The following is a 21,072-nucleotide window of genomic DNA, read 5'->3' on the forward strand; positions in this document are numbered from 1 at the left end:
AGACATGTAGATCAGGGGAGCAGACTGTCATTACATGTCTCACCCTGGTAACACCCACTTTCATTTAAAATAAGCTCTGGAGGCAGATTCTCAGTGAGATCTATGTCCGGACCATAGATCTTAACAGTTTATTTACATAGTAAGAAAAATGTTTATTTCTCTTAAATAAAATGGCACATTCCAGATATCACAGTATAGTTTTATTCAACTTTCTATGACTTGCATACCCATATGGATGGCTTAGGATTACTGATCTTAATGACAGATACCTTTTAACCAAAACTCCTTTGTTTTGGATACTTCCCATTACTTAGCTTTGATAAAACTTTATTGATAAAGTCATATGCGAATTACATGCGTTTTTGGTTTATTTCCCCGTGGACACTGCAATACCTTAGCCATGCTCACATAGCACCAGTTCCTCCTGTCTGCGTCCACCATTCCACGCTAAAGTACAGTATCATTGTTTGAGAGTTATATGTAGATGTGATAAAACAAGACTGTATAAAAGGTCTATCAATTGATATTACTTACTCTGTGCACTTGGCAAATTTGAAATGGCAAATTTTAGTCTTCCTGCAAGCCACTCCAGACTCTCATGCAGGTTGGCAAGGGCTTTCAAGTCACTCACATCAGTCATAATCTCATTCTGTGGAATCAGTTTATCTCCAAGGTTTCCAATAAGAACCTCTGACTCCTTAGCAAATGCAGCCCTACAATTGGGAAAGAAAAATTCTTACATGAGTTTTAATATTTTAATTAGTAGTATTTTATGTTAATACATTTCTCAGAAAACCCCTTTAATCTGTGAGCAGCAAACTATAGAGCAAGAGAGCCTGATTCCAGAGAAGAATCACTTACTAGGCTGTGTGGTTTAATTTCAATATAATCAATACTTTATCAGCAGGAGATTATCACTACAGGACTAGGTTTCACATGCAGGCCAGTCAGGCTAATTTCTGCAACCCCGTCCACACCACTGATTGGCAGCGGTGTTCATTGTCAGCAAGTTGCCAATCAGTGGTGTGGGCGGGTGTTAAGGCCCCGTCTCACTAAGCGATTTACCAACGATCACGACCAGCGATACGACCTGGCAGTGATCGTTGGTAAGTCGTTGTGTGGTCGCTGGGGAGCTGTCACACAGACAGCTCTCTCCAGCGACCAACGATCAGGGGAACGACTTCGGCATCGTTGAAACTGTCTTCAACGATGCCGAAGTCCCCCTGCAGCACCCGGGTAACCAGGGTAAACATCGGGTTACTAAGCGCAGGGCCGCGCTTAGTAACCCGATGTTTACCCTGGTTACCAAAAAAAACAAACAGTACATACTCGCCTTTCGGTGTCCAGGTCCCTTGCCGTCTGCTTCCTGCTCTGACTGAGATCCGGCCGTACAGCGAGAGCAGAGCGCAGCGGTGACGTCACTGCTGTGCTCTCACTTCTCACTTTCCGGCCGGCAGTCAGTGAGAGCAGGAAGCGGACGGCAAGGGACCTGACGGACATCAGAAGGCGAGTATGTATTGTTTTTTTTTTTTTTACATTTATGCTGGTTACCAGTGAAGACATCGCTGGATCGGTGTCACACACACCGATTCAGCGATGTCAGCGGGGCCTCAACGACCAAAAAAAGGTCCAGGCCATTCCGACACGACCAGCGATCTCGCAGCAGGGGCCTGATCGCTGGTACGTGTCACACATAGCGAGATCGCTATGGAGGTCGCTGTTGCGTCACAAAACTAGTGACTCAGCAGCGATCTCGCTAGCGATCTCGCTATGTGAGACGGGGCCTTTACACACTGCTCAACATTTTGACTACTTTTACTATGGAGAAAACAGGGATGTTATCAAAACTACATCAAGCAATTCAGTAAGTGATACATAGATGGAATCAGGCTCTCTGCCCCAACATCATGCTGCTCTCATATTACATAGCAAAATCCTGCTGATGGATCTTAGACCCAACAAGGCTGTAGTACTTACTCTGAGAATCTACATCAGAATGGTTGCATTATGCTGATCTAAAAATTACCATTTTATTTTTAGGAATGTTGGTAACATTTTGCTTTGTCCTAAGGCTGGGCACTTTCTAGAAGTTATTTTAGTGCATTAATTGCCATTTTCTCTTTATATAAATTATGTGAGTACATCATTATTTTGAAACCTTCCCCACATAACACTGTGGCTTGTCTGCATTCACCTGGAAACAGGCCTTAAGGAAAAGTTAAGTTATTCGGTACAATTTTGATCCCAGTTAATTTTACATCCTATGTAAAATAGTTACATAACATATAATTTAGAAGCATATTACGAAAAATCCTCCTGCTGATGGACTGAGTGATGGCCAGGAAAATACACTGCTCAAAAAAATAAAGGGAACACTTAAATAACAGAATATAACTCCAAGTAAATCAAACTTCTGTGAAATCAAACTGTCCACTTAGGAAGCAACACTGTGTGATAATCAATTTCACATGCTGTTGTGCAAATGGAATAGACAACAGATGGAAATTATTGGCGATTATCAAGACACACTCAATAAAGGAGTGGTTCTGCAGGTGGGGACCACAGACCACATCTCAGTACCAATGCTTTCTGGCTGATGTTTTGGTCACTTTTGAATGTTGGTTGTGCTTTCACACTCGTGGTAGCATGAGACAGACTCTACAACCCACACAAGTGGCTCAGGTAGTGCAGCTCATCCAGGATGGCACATCAATGCGAGCTGTGGCAAGGTTTGCTGTGTCTGTCAGCGTACTGTCCAGAGGCTGGAGGTCCTACCAGGAGACAGGCCAGTACACCAGGAGACGTGGAGGGGGCCGTAGGAGGGCAACAACCCAGCAGCAAGACCGCTAACTCAGCTTGTCAGAGCCCTGCAAAATGACCTCCAGCAGGCCACAAATGTGTATGTGTCTGCACAAACGGTTAAAAACCGACTCCATGAGGATGGTCTGAGTGTCCGACGTCCACAGATGGGGGTTGTACTCACAGCCCAACACTGTGCAGGACGATTTGCCACAGAACACCAGGATTGGCAGATTCGCCACTGATGCCCTGGGCTCTTCACAGATGAAAGCAGATTTATACTGAGCATATGTGACAGACGTGACAGAGTCTGGAGATGCCGTGGAGAGCGATCTGCTGCATGCAATATCCTTCAGCATGATCGGTTTGCCAGTGGGTCAGAAATGGTGTGGGGTGGAATTTCTTTGGAGGGCCGCAGAGCCCTCCATGTGCTCGCCAAAGGTAGTTTGACTGCCATTAGGTACCGAGATGAGATCCTCAGACCCCTTGTGAGACCATATGGTTGTGCGGTTGGCCCTGGATTCCTCCTAATGCAGGACAATGCCAGACCTCATGTGGCTGGAGTGTGTCAGCAGCTCCTGCAAGATGAAGGCATTGAAGCTATGGACTGGTCCGCCTGTTACTTAGACCTGAATCAGATTGAACACATCTGGGACATCATGTCTCGCACCATCCACCAACGTCACGTTGCACCACAGACTGTCCAGGAGTTGGCGGATGCTTTAGTCCAGGTCTGGGAGGAGATCCCTCAGGAGACCATCCGTCGCCTCATCAGGAGCATGCCCAGGCGTTGTAGGGAGGTCATGCAGGCACACGGAGGCCACACACTACTGAACATCATTTCCTTGTTTTGAGACATTTCCACTGAAGTTGGATCAGCCTGTAATTTGGTTTTCCACTTTGATTTTGAGTATCATTCCAAATCCAGACCTTCATGGGATATTTTGACTTACATTGATCATTTTTATCTTTTATATCACTCAATAGATTCCACTATGTAATGAATAAAGATTTGCAACTGAAAATTTCATTCAGTTATATCTAGGATGTGGTATTTTAGTGTTCCCTTTATTTTTTGAGCAGTGTATATCAAATAAGATAATTCACATACATTAGGCACAAATGGGTTAGGATAAATAGCTAAAAATGGAATACCAGAAAAAATTATGGGGCTTTCTCCCTCTCAGTGAAAATCCATCGTCTGGATGGTAAAAAAAAAAAATAAAAAAAAAAAAATGACTAAAGTGGTAATGAGCACAGTGCTAATCCTACAGAAAAAAATTATAATGTCTGCATTTAAACTATAGCACCTCAAATACAGTTTAGTGGTTGATATGAAAGATAATAAGACTTATCTCACAGTAGAGTGCTTCTGACACAACTAGAATACACCAAGCTAATAATGGCCCACATCAATTAGATGATCAATCATTTTATTCCAAAATAATTCTTCATCTCTTATGTATAATATTTAAAGGGAACATATTACCTAGTTATGCTGTCCAAACCGCAGGCAGCATTAGTCGGAGCCTGGCTGCACGATTGCATCTATGTAGATTTTCCTGTGAAACACATTTTGTAGAAGATGCACTTGAAAGATCTGGCCGGGGTCCATAGCCAGAAGTGAGACTAGCCCGACGCTCCAGATGACTGGCTGGTATCTCATTATGGATAAGACCAGTCTATCATCCATAGCAGCACTGGGAAACGTCAGCCAGGGGCGCAAGCACACTAGTCTCTTATCTGGCTACAGTCCCTGACCGACGCCTTTCTCAAGTGTCACTTGGTTTTTAGACCTTGAGAAAGGCGCTGTTCCGGCGAGACACGTGCCAGTTTCTATTTTTGCTATCCTACATCTGGGAGAACCCTTTGCTCCAGCTACGGGGCAGCAGCATTGGCTTCCCACGATTATATAGGTGTTGCTCCCGCACACAACACCTTCAGGTGAGCGCTATCTTCGCTTATACTTATCCTTTACCAGCTGGTTATTGCTCTATTTTGTGGCCACTAATCACAGACTGTTGCCAAATTTTATTTTTATCATATGTACGGTAATTACATGTCCTAAACGTATTAACTTATGTTGGATCAGATCTCAAAGCAATGTCATTGAGCTTGCATCCGGTGTACTTTGGCATTTCACAAATAGTCTATGTGGACCAAAAAGCTACCACTATAATGTTGTAGCTATTGCGATAAAAAAAAGCAGTTCCAAATGATAACACAGAAAAGCATTTGACAAAATATGAAAAAAAACACTATATTTCATTCATTACATGTTTTGAGTCAAATAATTTCACAGTCTAGCAGTCAGGGCTGTGGAGTCAGTAAGCCAAACCTCCGACTTCGACTCCGTCTCCTCAATTTCCATCACACTGACTCCATCAAAATGGGCTGCGACTCAGACTACACGACTCAGGCTGCCAGGGCTGTGGAGTCGGTAAGCCAAATCTCCGACTCCTCAATTTCCATGACACTGACTCCACTTAAATGGGCTCCGACTCCATAGCCCTGCTAGGAGTGGTTACCAAAAAGGCACAACCCTCCAATTATCACTAAAGATGGGGAAATGTTTTTAACATGGTCCCATGATCTACCCTGTACGTTATAATTCTCATTTGACAAAGGTACCACTGGAATCTAAAGCGTGACTCAAACACTGAAGCCCTCTTTTTCAGCACCTTGCTCAGTAAGACTTGCACCTAGATCAATGACATAACCAGGGCCATAGCTGTGGCCCCACTTTGCTGATAACCAACTCAAACACAGCTTTTGGTTTTAGCGATCAATTATCTATATAAAACAAAAAAACCAAAAACATTCTCCCTGTATAAAAAAAGGAAGCGAAAAAAAGCTATGTTCAGTTCCTTTAAAGGTTCAAAAACTATTCCAGGCGTCCGTGTCGGAGCAATTTATTTAGTGCTGCCAATTATTCTGGATGTTTGGACTGTACTGATTAAGCAGTTAACGGCGGCTCATCCTATAGAATAAACTCTATGGACAAATTTGCCTCTGCTAATATTTGCTCCTACATTTACATTCCCATTCTAGGTGAGATTTAAGTGTAGGTGTGTTAATCCGCACAACATACGTTACCAGAGATAACAGCGACTTTGCCATCGGTTACTGATAACACTGCCACTGTCTGAATATGCCTTTTGACTATGGCGGAGCAGGGGACAGCTGTAATGATTTGTTATGCCTCCTACGTCTCGTCGTCTTCTGTTGTCGCACATCAAAGTCAAGTCTGCTAATAATAAATGTACTTCTAGGGCTGAAATTTCTGTTCTGTTAATGAAATGAGAGGTAACCTTTATATGACTTGAAGGACACCAAGTGCCAAACAGTCCTTAGGGCTTTAAAAACTAATTATACAAGGAGAATCCGTCCATTATTTCTTTCTTTGCCCTGGTGAGCAGAATGTGCTTAATATGCTGAAACCGTGACTGCTTACCTTGCCTGGGTGATGGCTGTTGACTCATGCATCCTACAAGCTGAATGAGACCCCAGGCACAAAACTCTTGAATGCTGGAGTGATCAGTTAAGTGTGGCTAATGCCCAAGTTTCGGGCTCTGCCAGGGAAGTAGCCACAGGGGTGCAAAAATAGCAGTCACACCCAGGTGTGCCCCGCAATCACATAAGACGACATGCGTATAACAAAGGGCACTTAGGAGGTGGGGATAACGATAAAGATTTTGCACTGGAGCCCAGAAGAATTGAATAAAAGTAAGAGTTAAATGTCTGTAAGGATGGGTTTTCCTTACATCTGCATCATTGGGATATAAGTGTGTATCAAATGATTGAAAAAAATAGTGTGCAGTGAAAAAAGGAAGCATCTGACAACCAACGGAAAAGTAAGTATCCTCAAAATGGATATAGTCTTGTTATCTAGTAAAAAAATGACTAAATGAATCAGGACTCAGGCAGAAACATACATAAGGTACACACTTTGGCTATACAGTTGAGAGATAGGCAATAATGGGGTAAATGTGACCAAGTAAAATGGGTCCTGTTGAAGCCAGAGTTAAAAATGCAGATATCACGTTTCTCTTCGTCCAGGTTCTGACAGCTACAGTGCCTTGCGAAAGTATTCGGCCCCCTGGAACTTTTCAACCTTTTCCCACATATCATGCTTCAAACATAAAGATACCAAATGAAAATTTTTGGTGAAGAATCAACAACAAGTGGAACACAATAGTGAAGTTGAATGAAATTTATTGGTTATTTTAAATTTTTATGGAAGTTCAAACACTGAAAAGTGGGGCGTGCCATATTATTCGGCCCCCTTTACTTTCAGTGCAGCAAACTCACTCCAGAAGTTCATTGTGGATCTCTGAATGATCCAATGTTGTCCTAAATGCCTAATGATGATAAGTATAATCCACCTGTGTGTAATTAAGTCTCCATATAAATGCACCTGCTCTGTGATAGTCTCAGGGTTCTGTTTGAAGCACAGAGAGCATCATGAAGACCAAGGATCACAACAGGCAGGTCCGTGATACTGTTGTGGAGAAGTTTAAAGCCGGATTTGGATACAAAATAATTTCCAAAACTTTAAACATCCCAAGGAGCACTGTGCATATTGAAATGGAAGGAGCACCATACCACTGCAAATCTACCAAGACCCGGCCGTCCCTCTAAACTTTCATCTCAAACAAGGAGAAGACTGATCAGAGATGCAGCCAAGAGGCCCATGATCACTTTGGATGAACTGCAGAGATTTACAGCTGAGGTGAGACAGTCTGTGCATAGGACAACAATCAGTCGTACACTGCACAAATCTGGCCTTTATGGAAGAGTCTCAAGAAGAAAGCCATTTCTCAAACATATCCATAAAAAGTGTTGTTTAAAGTTTGCAACAAGCCACCTGGGAGACACACCAAACATGTGGAAGAAGGGGCTCTGGTCAGATGAAACCAAAATCGAACTTTTTGGCAACAATGCCAAACAATATGTTTGGTGTAAAGGCAACACAGCTCATCACCCTGAACACACCATCCCCACTGTCAAACATGGTGGTGGCAGCATCATGGTTTGGGCCTGCTTTTCTTCAGCAGGGACAGGAAAGATGGTTAAAATTGATGGGAATATGGATGGAGCCAAATACAGTACCATTCTTGAAGAAAACCTGTTGGAGTCTGCAAAAGACCTGAGACTGGAACGGAGATTTGTCTTCCAAGACAATGACCCCAAACATAAAGCAAAATCTACAGTGGAATGTTTCACAAATAAATGTATCCAGGTGTTAGAAAGGCCAAGTCAAAGTCCAGACCTCAATCCAATTGAGAATCTGTGGAAAGAGCTGAAAACTGCTGTGCACAAACGATCTCCATCAAACCTCACTGAGCGCGAGCTGTTTGCCAAGGAAGAATGGGCAAGAATTTCAGTCTCTCGATGTACAAAACTGATAGAGACATACCCCAAGCTACTTGCATCTGTAATCGCAGCAAAAGGTGGCGCAACAAAGTACTAAGTTAAAGGGGCCGAATGAAATTGCACGTCCCACTTTTTAGTTATATAACCAATAAATTTCGTTCAACTTCACAATTGTGTTCCACTTGTGGTTGATTCTTCACCAAAAATGTACATTTGGTATCTTTATGTTTGAAGCATGTTATGTGGGAAAAGGTTGAAAAGTTCCAGGGGGCCGAATACTTTCGCAAGGCACTGTATATAAAAAAATAGTTGGTCAAATCCACAAAATGAGGATGTGACAGACTGCATATACAGTGCTGTGCATCCATTCTTATAGGTGCGGGAACTGCTTTTTATTAGATACAGTACAGGAACAGACAGACAGAAGAGGGTCCCTGTGCAAGAACAATATATGGGTCCTTTACAGTCCAATAGCTCATCATAATGCACAATTCCACCTGACTTAGAGGTGGCAGTGGCTCTTCTTAACTCATGGGCCCCTGTGAGGCTGCACCAATGGCATGTCCACCTCTGATATAGTACAAATGAACAAGAGTAGGACATACTGTGATCCATGGTCCACGTACAAATATGCCCATGTGCACTAACATTTTGGCTACAGTTGGCCCATGTGCCTTTGGTTCACAGTTCATCAAACAAATGGATGAAAAACATGCTAGTCTGAACAAGCCCGTAGTCTTCTATACGGTATTTGAAAGAAGCAGTGAACATTATTTTGAAACAATAATATCATTTGTGCACATTTTAGGAGACAGATTAAGTTCTGAAGGTGAATACATAAATGGTAGGCTCATGGTTCTACCAGCGTTGAATAATGTATCACTTGTCATTGAGAATCGAGGACACGCCAAGTTTATTCAGCTCTGCGTTATCTCTTGCCTTAGGTAGAATGCCATCATATTTAGATACTGACCATGAAGCAGGCAAAGCTGCACGTTAACTACATTCTGGTACTCTAATCCCCAGTCTGGCACTTTTTAAAAATCTGCGCACAACTGAAAAAGCAAGTTTGTGACATCTCCTGCAGCTACAGCATCCTAATCTGAAAACACATGTGCTTATCATGGTGCCAAACCCAGAGGAGCAAAACAGGATTACTATTCCTTCTATGGGCAGAGGCAAAGATGGACAGGACACAGATTTACGTCTACGCCACATCAGGCCCAATATTATTTTGCTTGGATGTTAAAACATGAACAACTGACGTGGTGTTGGTATAGGAGAGTGTTTAAGATGTTGGATATGTCAAGGAAGATGTAACAAGCCGGACTCCATTTAGCTCAAATTGCTGTGACGTTGATTTAAAAATCTCATTAAAGGGAACCTGCTGTCAACAGGATTGTGCACAGTAACCTACAGACAGTGTCAGGTGGGCAAAATTATACTGATTACAATGATACCTGGGTTGATGAAATCAGTCTTGTGGTTGTTGTTTAATCTTTATTTTCAGTTTTTGATATGCTCACGCTCTGGGGCGGCCCGTGGGGGGGGGGGGGGTTTATTTGGTGTTCTGCTTCCATATTCATATGTATGGCTTCTGACAGGTCACTGATCCCTCACTGACCTGACTCCTAGTTTACATATTGAATATTATATACCGTATATCTTGGAAAAAAAAAACCTTCTGCAGGCATGCGTCGGTTGCAACACCTGTGCTGCAGCACGATCGCATGTGAAATGGGCATATATTTTATTTGATGCTATAAATAAATTCAGAAAAAACAAAACACGATCAGATAGATGCTACTGCGCAGGCGGTGCCATCTTGCTAAAGAAAAAAAAAATAGCTTCCTCCAAGACTGTCTTTTGTTTTTGCCTCAAATATCCTGAAATAAATCAAGTGGCTTTAACCTTCCTATGGATAACGCTAGAGACTCCATTTTTTTTCTATGTATTTCAGATGAGACTCGTCTATTCAAGTCTACGTGTGCCCAAAAAACCCTGTCCAGATAAACCAAACAGTAGCCAATTTTAATTAACACAGGAGCCTGAATTTGGTCTTGTAAATTTTAATAACTGCAGATGTATAAAAACGGATGCCATACGAATTGCATATGGATCTTATCCAGACGACCATGCAGAAACAGAATCGTTTGTTTTTTTCTGAATGAAAATCTGGTGATTTTTTTTTATGTTCATGTGAACTTAGCTTTGAATTTGAAAAAGGGTCCCTAGAGCCCCAAAACACGTTTTTTTAATGGAATTTTTAAAGCACCACTCAAGCAGTTTTGTTTTTTTACAGTGCTGGAGGGGCGCTTCAAATGTAAGTCACTTGCCCAGTTTTTATACTCACCTTACGGCGGCTTCACCTTTTACCAATGACCCTCCAGTCCTGTGGCGACATCTTGCCTCAGTAACTTCTGACTGTCAATGTAACTATGAGTGTCAGAACGAGGCTCTCAGAGATGTATTGAAAAGTGACCTCCATGAAACACTAGAGCTTCCGGCAGGTCACTTTTCGCCAGAGACAGACGGGAGTAACGCAGGAAAAGGATGAAGGCAGCAGTAGGGGAGTATGAGACAGGGGCAGGGGAATTACATTTAAAGCACAATTCCAGCGGTGTAATAAAAAAAAACCTCCCCCGCTGGAATGGTGCTTTAAATAAACTTCACAAGGATTTGATCCAAATGGACTACAGCGTACTATGCTTTCCTTGAAGTATCCTACATCCTATACCATTTTAATACTACTTGACAGATCTTCCAGTGAAATTGACACTCGAGCAGAAAGGGACATGGATTCTGGCGGCAACCACCGACTACACTTGCCTACATGCGATGCAATAGTGAAGTGTCTAGTGATGAGTGAACGTGCTTAGACAAGGTGTTATCCGAGCATGCTTGTGTACTAACCGAGTGTCTTCAGCGTGCTAGGAAAATATGTTTGCGTTCCAGCAGCTGCATGTCTCACGACTGTTTGCCAGCCACAACACAAGTGGAGATTGGCGGTTTGTTAGGTAATCCCTGCATTTGTTGCGGCTGTCGAACATGCAGCCGCAGGGACTCCAACATATTTTTTTACCACACCAAAGACGCCCGGTTAGCACCAGAGAAAGCCCAGATAACACCTTATCCGAGCATGTTCGCTCATCACTACGAGTGTCTATTGAGCCCAAACTTCTTAGGGGAGTATTCTACCCAACATCTGTTATTTTTCTTTCCCTAATATGTTGTACTACCCGGATGCAAGGCCTATATGCATTTCCTTTTTGTTCATATAGGTTACTCACACCTAATCTGAAAAGTGTACAAGGCTCTAGATTAAGAAATGCATGGAAGACTGGATTTTCGCCATGCGTTATAGCACAAATCCTAAAATATAAATGTTCCCTCCTTTCCCAATAATAACAGTGTAATTGGCTTCTCTGACCTTTCCCGCCGCCTTCGCATTGCAGTACTTTGCTCTGCCCTCAACAGGGCAGACAAAGTACGCCTGTGCCGGAGCCGCAGCATGAAGACAAGAAGATGACGTCATCGTAAGAAGATGGGAGGCCCCGGACCGACCGCGACACCCATCGGACCGGAACGCAGCAGGACCTCCCCTGGTTGAGTATAATCTAACCTCTTTTTCTCATCTTTCAGGATACATCGGGGGCTTATCTACAGCATTACACCTTCGATCTTGGGGGTGACAGGTTCCCTTTAAATTTATAGGATCATATTTATCATTGCAAGACTTCATGTTAGGTCCCAAAACGATATTACGAAATATTCAAGACCAGAAGAACAATTAGATTTAGTTCTGTAGAGAAGGTGAATTGTTTCGCCGGTGGCATTGTTGCTTGATTGCAACTTTTGTAAAAGCTTGATTGTGAAGTGTTGTAATCCAGGGTGATTACCACAAGAGATTAAAGCAGAGGACTATTCTCTGTTTACACCACAATTTACAACAACCTACAGCTCTGCAATCAAGCAAACATTGCCGCAGTAAATTTTGTTTTGACCTGGATTTGAGGGGAAAAAACCCAACAAGAAACAGGATGATAATCCCTAAATATGTATGTTGCCATCATCAATCAAAAACAGTAAAATTAGCAATCAGCATATGATTATGCAACAACAGGCAAGCAATATTAATCACAACAGATTAATAAACTGCTCAACACAAATAGCTTGCACATCAAATATGATTTGTATAGCCGGAAAAGCAAAATTACAAAAGAGTCAGTAAAGAGCAGAATTTTCTGCCTTTTCAAGAGATCGTGCCCGAGCAGGAGAAAGCGGAGAAAACAATATATGTCGTTTACCAATCAGGAATGCATTTATGTTATTATGTACATTATTCTTAAACTAAAAAGTAATAAAAAAATGGAAATACTATATAAATTCATAGTGACTAATTACGAAGCTGCAAGGTAGTAAGACTCGTCAGATACACAAACTACATAAGGGTACAGACAGGTGGAGACCTTCACCGCAATTGTTCATTTACTACATAAAAGCGACACTGTCTATTTAATCACACTTCTAAATAACTAGACGGGGTGGAAAATGATTTGTGATGATGTGTTGCCAAAACAACAGGTGAAGTATTCAGTTCGCTGGTACAACAGACTACTCCACCACATGTCGTCCTTTAAAATGGAGGGATAGTAATTGTGACATTTCCTCTCATCCTCAGTGAACCATACTACAAAAAGAAACATGAAGTCTAATCCAATTTATATGGATCCTTTCTTGCCAAGCTGAGCCCGGATTAAATTCTGAAGGTGGAGGACACTGAAAACACTGCAGAAATAGGCATTGTGGCCATCGGGAACTGTTGCCCAAAATATGGAGCATGCACTGTGTACTGATGTGAAAACTCACATAGTTTCTCAGTATTGACTGTATGGATATGGACACAAGTTTGTCAGGAAAGATGTCAGGTCTGTCAACAAAGAACTCTATTCGCAATGGCAAGAGGGAATGGAATATTCACTAAGGTGGAAATGGAACTTCACTGTAAATATATATAGATGAGCATCAGTCATAAAGGATAAATGATAGTACCGCAGAACTTGTATTCATAGGGTACCGTAAATCACACTCCAGGAAAGCCATCTACGCCTTTTACAAAAACACATCTTTATACAAGGCTAGTAAGGATACAGTCTAGCTATAAATCCTCTCCTTATACTCCAAGGCTTTATGCACATCCAGTTTTTTGGGGAGTTTCCACAATAAAAACTGAACAGAAACTATCCAAATTGTCCCCCAAATCTCCAAACTCCTCAAAATTATGAGTTTCTGCTCTAAAAACTCTGCACAAAGATTCTGTGCAGATATGCCAATAGTTTTTGAATTTTAACATCCTGTTTACCATTTTTGCTGAGTGTTAAATTGTTCAAAGCTTCCAATATGCCCTAGATAGCTGTCGGCTGTTGCTTGTATGACCTACAGCTATCAGTCTTCTGGCAGTGGCTTGTCTCTAGAGGGAAAAAGAGGATCAGATGCCTGAATTCAAACTACCCAGTCCTCCTGTCCTCTGCACTGCCCAATCCTCTCCTGTCCTCTGCACTGCCCAATCCTCTCCTGTCCTCTGCACTGCCCAATCCTCTCCTGTCCCCTGCACTGCCCAATCCTCTCCTGTCCGCACTTCCCAATCCTCTCCTGTCCCCTGCACTGCCCAATCCTCTCCTGCCCGCACTGCCCAATCCTCTCCTGTCCCCTGCACTGCCCAATCCTCCCCTGTCTGCACTGCCCAATCCTCTCCTGTCCTTACTGTCCAATCCTCTCCTGTCCGCACTGCCCATCATCTCCTGTCCGCACTGCCCAATCATCTCCTGTCCCCTCTGCCCAATCCTCTCCTGTCCGCACTGCCCAATCCTCTCCTATCCGCACTGCCCATCCTCTCCTGTCCGCACTGCCCAATCCTCTCCTGTCCGCACTGCCCAATCCTCTCCTGTCCGCACTGCCAAATCCTCTCCTGTCCGCACTGCCCAATCGTCTCCTGTCCGCACTGCCCAATCCTCTCCAGTCCGCACTGCCCAATCTTCTCCTGTCCTCCGCACTGCCCAATCCTCTCCTGTCCGCACTGTCCAATCCTTATTTGTAAAATTAATTTAAAACGGGCATAAAAAATTACTTTTATTGCAAATATAATTAACTAAAACAGTGAACACCAACCACAAACACATTTTTAAAAGCACATGATATGTACAGTGGTTTTCTACCACAAACACAATGAACATTTGTGTTGCGTTTTTCTCAAAATGGACTCAATATGCATACAGCTGATCCTGTTGTGCCCTTAGAAAAATTAAGTGGTGGGGGCCACCTAACGCTTTCTGAAAAATGACCCTGAACCATCTGTTACCCTTAGGTAATGATGTCTAACCCTAGTTATACCAAGACCTTCCCTCTATCCTTCCCAGGCGTTTCCTCACAAAGTAGATTTATCAGAGGAATAGAATAAAGGGATAACAAAATTATAAGAAAGTGTTAGGACAAGTTATAGACACCAATCTGCCCCTAGTGCTGTGCTAATCACTCCCCCAACCTACTAGTAGGAAAGATGAGAGAAGCTACCACATGTCTCCTATTGATAAAATGAAATATACGTTATGAATGGATGAATCGATTTTATCTTGACCACGTGCCAATATTGCATGCTGTCATCCACTTGTTGCATTCACTTATTGCTTCTATACACCGTGTGCAGAATTATTAGGCAAGTTGTATTTTAGAGGATTATTTAAATTATTGATCAACAACTATGTTCTCAATCAACCCAAGAGACTCATAAATATCAAAGCTTAATATTTTTGGAAGTTGGATTGTTTTTTTTTTTAGATTTGGCTATCTTAGGCCTGTCCCACACGTCCAGATAATTCCGGTACCAGAGTTATCCGTGTCCGTGTGTTCGTGAGCTCACGTGGCACATCAGTGTGGCACACGTGCGGCAGCCCTGTGCCGCCCGTGTGCCGACTGGGTACCACACGGACCGTGCAGGAGACAGCACTAGAGATAAGAGCTGTCCCCTGCATCTGGTGCTGAAGCCGCCATTCATTTCTTCTTTCCAGCAGCGTTCGATGGAGAGAAGAAATGAAAAATCAATTTTTTTTTTTTTTGGTATTTAAAATAAAGATCCCTGTCCCCACCCCCCTCCCACCCCCTGTGTGCCCGCCCGCTGAAAAAAATACTCACCCGGCTCCCTCGAAGTGTCCTCTCCGCGCCGCAGCTTCTCCTGTATGAGCGGTCACATGGTGCCGCCCATTACAGTCATGAATATGCGGCTCCACCTCCCATAGGGGTGGAGCCGCATATTCATGACTGTAATGGGCGGCACCACGTGACCGCTCATACAGGAGAAGCTGCGGCGCGGAGAGGACACTTCGAGGGAGCCGGGTGAGTATTTTTTTCAGCGGGCGGGCGCACAGGGGGTGGGAGGGGGTCGGGGACAGGGATCTTTATTTTAAACACCAAAAAAAAAAAAAGAAAAGATTTTTCATTTCTTCTCTCCAGCGAACGCTGCTGGAGAGAAGAAATGAATGGCGGCTTCAGCACCACGCTGGGGGGACAGCACTTACTGTATCGCTGTCTCCTGCACGGCACATGGACCGCACACGGACAGCATCCGTGTGCGGTACGTGTTTTACACAGACCCATTGACTTTAATGGGTCCGTGTGATCCATGCGCTCCCACGAACACTGACATGTCTCCGTGTTTTGCACGTGGACACATGGTCTGCGAAAACACGCTGACATGTGCAGAGACACATTGATTTTAATGTGTCTACGTGTGTCAGTATCTCCGGTACGTGAGAAAACTGACACCTCACGTACCGGAATCACTGACGTGTGAAACCGGCCTTAGGAGGATATCTGTTTGTGCAGGTAACTATTACTGTGCATAATTATTAGGCAACTTAATAAAAACCAAACATATTCCCATCTCACTTGTTTATTTTCACCAGGTAAACCAATATAACTGCACAAAATTTAGAAACAAACATTTCTGACATGCAAAAACCAAACTCCAAAAAATTAGTGACCAATATAGCCACCTTTCTTTATGATGACACTCAACAGCCTTCCACCCATAGATTGTCAATTGCTTGATCTGTTTATGATCAACATTGCGTGCAACAGCCACCACAGCCTCCCAGACACTGTTCCGAGAGGTGTACTGTTTTCCCTCCCTGTAGATTTCACGTTTTATGAGGGACCACAGGTTCTCTATGGGGTTCAGATCAGGTGAACAAGGGGGCCATGTCATTGTTTTCTTCTTTGAGACCTTTACTGGCCAGCCACTCTCTGGAGTAGTTGGAGGCATGTGATGGAGCATTGTCCTGCATGAAAATCATGTTTTCTTGAACGATACCGAATTCTTCCTGTACCACTGCTTGAAGAAGTTGTCTTCCAGAAACTGGCAGTAGGTCTGGGAGTTGAGCTTCACTCCATCCTCAACCCGAAAAGGTCCCACAAGTTCATCTTTGATGATACCAGCCCATACCAGTACCCCACCTCCACCTTGCTGGCGTCTGAGTCGGAGTGCAGCTCTCTGCCCTTTACTGATCCAGCCTCTGGCCCATTCTTCTGTCCCATCAAGAGTCACTCTCATTTCATCAGTCCATAAAACCTTTGAAAAGTCAGTCTTAAGATACTTATTGGCCCAAATTTGACGTTTTATCTTATGTTTCTTGTTCAAAGGTGGTCGTTTTTCAGCCTTCCTTACCTTGTCCATGTCTCTGAGTATCGCAGACCTTGTGCTTTTTGTTGCTCCAGTAACGTTGCAGCTCTGAAATATGGCAAAACTGGTGGCAAATGGCATCGTGGCAGCTTCACGCTTGATTTTCCTCAATTCATGGGCAGCTATTTTGCGCCTTTTTTGCCTAACACGCTTCTTGCGACCCTGTTGGCTATTTGCTATGAAACGCTTGATTGTTCGTGATCACGCTTTAAAAGTCTGGCAATTTCAAGACTGCTGCATCCCTCTGCAAGACATATCACAATTTTTGACTTTTCAGAGCCCGTCAAATCTCTCTTCTGACCCATTTTGCCAAAGGAAAGGAAGTTGCCTAATAATTAAGCACACCTTACATAGGGTTTTGATGTCATTAGACAACACCCCTCCTCATTACAGAGATGCACATCACCTGATTTACTTAATTGGTAGTTGGCCTAATAATTCTGCACACAGTGTATAAATGTGGGGTTGAAGGCCTGCATTTGGGGGTAGCAGGAGAATCAGGAATGTGCTCTCCTCATACATTCAGTGCACAATATACTAAATGAAGAGACAGAACATTTGTTAGAATCCCATTTTTTGGGATCAATGAAGGCACCAGAAGTCCCACAGATGTTTTCACCTATCTCATAGGATGGTGATAAGTCTTGATGTAGGGAACAATCCTATAGAGAACTATTGTGTGCTTTGCTTTTGTGCATACTTTCTTTACGTGAAATTTATTCTTTTTCATCGCAGTTTTCCTAGTCATACATATTGATAGACTTGCTCTATTTACATGCAAAGGAAATTGGGTAGGAGGGAAAATCAAGTTACAGAGAAATCAAATTCTCTTTTTTTACTGTCCAGATTTGTTGACTGAATACAAGAATGATTTACAACACTATATTTTCCTTAACCCCTTCATGACCGTGGGATATTCCATTTTCCGGTGTTCGTTTTTCGCTCCCCTCCTTCCCAGAGCCATAACCTTTTTACTTTTCCGTCAATATGGCCATGTGAGGACTTATTTTTTGCGGGACGAGTTTTACTTTTGAACGACATAATTGGTTTTACCATGTCATGTACTAGAAAACGGGAAAAAAATCCAAGTGCGGTGAAATTGCAAAAAAAGGGCAATGCCGCACTTGTTTTTTGTTTGGCTTTTTTGCTAGGTTTACTAAATGCTAAAACTGACCTGCCATTCTCCAGGTCATTACGAGTTCATAGACACCAAACATGTCTACTTTCTTTTTTTTATCTAAGTGGTGAAAAAAAATTACAACCTTTGCTAAAAAACATAAAAAAAAAATTGCACCATTTTCCGATACCCGTAGCGTCTCCATTTTTCGTGATCTGGGGTCGGGTGAGGGCTTATTTTTTGCGTGCTGAGCTGGCGTTTTTAATGATACGTTCTTTTGATCGCCCGTTATTGCATTTTTAATGCAAAGTCGCAGCGACCAAACAAAAGTAATTCGGGCGTTTCAAATTTTGTTTCTCGCTACGCCGTTTAGCGATCAGGTTAATCCTTTTTTTATTGATAGATCGGGCAATTTTGAACACGGCGATACTAAATATGTGTATATTTGATTTTTTTATTGTTTTATTTTGAATTGGGAGAAAGGGGGGTGATTTAAACTTTTATATTTTTTAAATATTTTTGTTAACATTTTTTTTTACTTTTGCCATGCTTCAATAGCCATGGGAGACTAGAAGCTGGCACAAGTGGATCGGCTCAGCTACATAGGAGCGATCATCAGATTGCTCCTATGTAGCTGAATTACAGGCTTGCTATGAGCACCGACCACAGTGTGGCGCTCACAGCAAGCCGGCATCAGCAACCATAGAGGTCTCAAGGAGACCTCTGGTTGTTATGCTGATGCATCGCTGACCCCCAATCATGTGACGGGGTCGGCGATGCGCTCATTTCCGGCCCGATGGCCGGAAGCGGTAGTTAAATGCTGCTGTCAGCGTTTGACAGCGGCATTTAACTAGTTAATAGCGACGGGTGAATCGCGATTCCACACATCGCTAGTGCGGGCAAATGTCAGCTGTACAAAACAGCTGACATGTCTCGGCTTTGATGCGGGCTCACCGCCGGAGCCCGCAGCAAAGCAGGAGATCTGACCTCGGACGTACTATCCCATCCGAGGTCAGAAAGAGGTTAATGGATTGATCAGATGGGTTATAAGCACCAATGTGTTTTCCTATACATTGTACATTAACATAATAATGTTATTATGAAGTATGAAGTTATTAGGAGCTAACAGTTCATATAGTTACTGTACTCTATTACCAGAATTGGCACCCACTGTAAAGACTGCCAAATCACTAAAATAATGTTATGAGAAAAATATTGCAAATAAACATAATTTCTAAGAATGTATGAAATAAAAAATAGAACTCAATACATGTATTCCCAACATTAGAATAAAGCTTCGATTTTCAGATGGGTGTACAACATCCTATCATCTGATAATATGTAGAATTGAAGACTACACTATTGTTCCCACAGATGTATGACAACAGAGATGAACTGTGACTAAAGGGGCATTTACACTGCAAGATAATTGTGAATGAGCATAGTTAAAAACGCTTGTTTTACAATTATCTTGACTTGGCGTGTAAACACAGTGAATCAACTGTATTGTGCCAAGTACTGCTTATATAGGGTGGCCCCTCATGCACGAAGGCCCACCAGGGGATTCACCAGTTCTCCTGTTGGCCAGTCCTAGTCTGCTTACGAACATTTCAGCAAAATTGGGAGCAGACTCCTGGTTATCTCAAGTATTCATCTTGTTGACGAATCTGGTATACACTGTATTAGGGACCACAGAAGTGCGAAATCTCCCTCGATATGTAAGGCAGTAATATTGAAATGCACCGTGTAAGAAGAGGAATAACTGTATACCGTATGAAATCTTCTTCGTCTTCTCTTTTGGGTCTCAGCAGCTTGGGTTGAGTCATGTTCAGCCAGTTGGGAAGTGACTTTAAAAGTCGTGTAATGTCATCATCCTTGGCCCAGGACGCGCTGATCACAAATTTCTCATCAGATTGCACAATACTCCTAGGAGAGAAAAACATTATTTTAATACCATTGACCTGTAATTTTCTTTTTCATAGGCAGTTATGATGCAATTTAAATTGATTTCCATTACTGAAAAAATATATATAAAAAAAAAGAATGCCCACTTTATGATTAGTAATACCTCTTAACATCATCAAATACTTTGATCATCATAACAGACACTTTTAGGAACCTTCCTCCACTTCTGATAGACCAATGTCCCACAATTTTTTCTTCTTGTTGTACAAGCAGTTCTTGACTTGCCTCCCTGGTTAGATCTTGCTCTGAGCAGACTGACCATGTATGGGGGAACAACACATTTGTCCCTTTACACAACATCATTCGTCTTTGCAAGAGGATAAAGGACCAGTCTATGAGTGTGATGTCATTCATCGGTGTAAATAATTCTTTGGACATAACATATTGTTAGCTTATCCCTAGGACAGGTCATTAGTCTCAGATCAGTGGGCATCTGACACCCAGATCCACCTTTTATCAGCTTGGATTTGCTCCATTGGCAGCTCAATGTAATAGCTTTGTATAGGTCAACAGCATGTTGTACCGAGACAACCCATTAAATTAATGACTTTCTCTACCTGCACTTCTAATCCCAACCCAACATAGTAGATACATGTCTTCTGGTGAATGTGATAGGAACTTAAAGCGGAGTCCCAATAGGGACTGTAAGACTATGTGCGCACGTTGATTTGCTTGCAAAAACTTCTGCAAGGTTTCTGCATCTCTTGGCAGCAAAAACGCTGCGGAAAATTCAGCTGCATTTTTAGTGCGCTTTTGCATGCGTTTTTTTACCTGTGCATTCAATGGGTCAAAAATGCAGACAAAAACGCACAAAGAATTCACATGCTGCAGATTTAACGCACAGCAAATCCTGAAAGGAAAAAATACTGATCATGTGCACAGCACTTCAGGATTCTCATGGACTTTGCTGGCATAAGGATTCCATAACATTTCTGGGGCAATTCCGCAAGGAAAAGAAAACGCATCAAAAACGCATAATGTGCACACAGCCTAAAAACTATGTAAAATATTGTGGGATATGATAAAGCACTGCTAGGGCATATATCTCATCTGAAAAATATGTATAGCACAAATATAGGAT

The 21,072-nt window shown here is 42.6% G+C and overlaps 1 protein-coding gene across 1 annotated transcript in view; it reads right to left on the bottom strand.

Moving 5' to 3' along the window:
• The window catches only part of EXOC4 (exocyst complex component 4), a 605,068-nt gene that overhangs the window by 130,838 nt on the left and 453,158 nt on the right, over window positions 1–21,072 (bottom strand). The window contains exons 13-14 of the mRNA XM_077264444.1: window positions 19,797–19,952; window positions 535–713 (exon numbers count right to left, since the gene is read on the bottom strand). Of these exons, the coding sequence (XP_077120559.1) occupies window positions 535–713; window positions 19,797–19,952 (335 nt within the window). The remainder of the gene's footprint in view (window positions 1–534; window positions 714–19,796; window positions 19,953–21,072) is intronic.

The sequence above is a fragment of the Ranitomeya variabilis genome, chromosome 5 (genome assembly GCF_051348905.1).
Source record: "Ranitomeya variabilis isolate aRanVar5 chromosome 5, aRanVar5.hap1, whole genome shotgun sequence".
NCBI classification, from domain to species: domain Eukaryota; kingdom Metazoa; phylum Chordata; class Amphibia; order Anura; family Dendrobatidae; genus Ranitomeya; species Ranitomeya variabilis.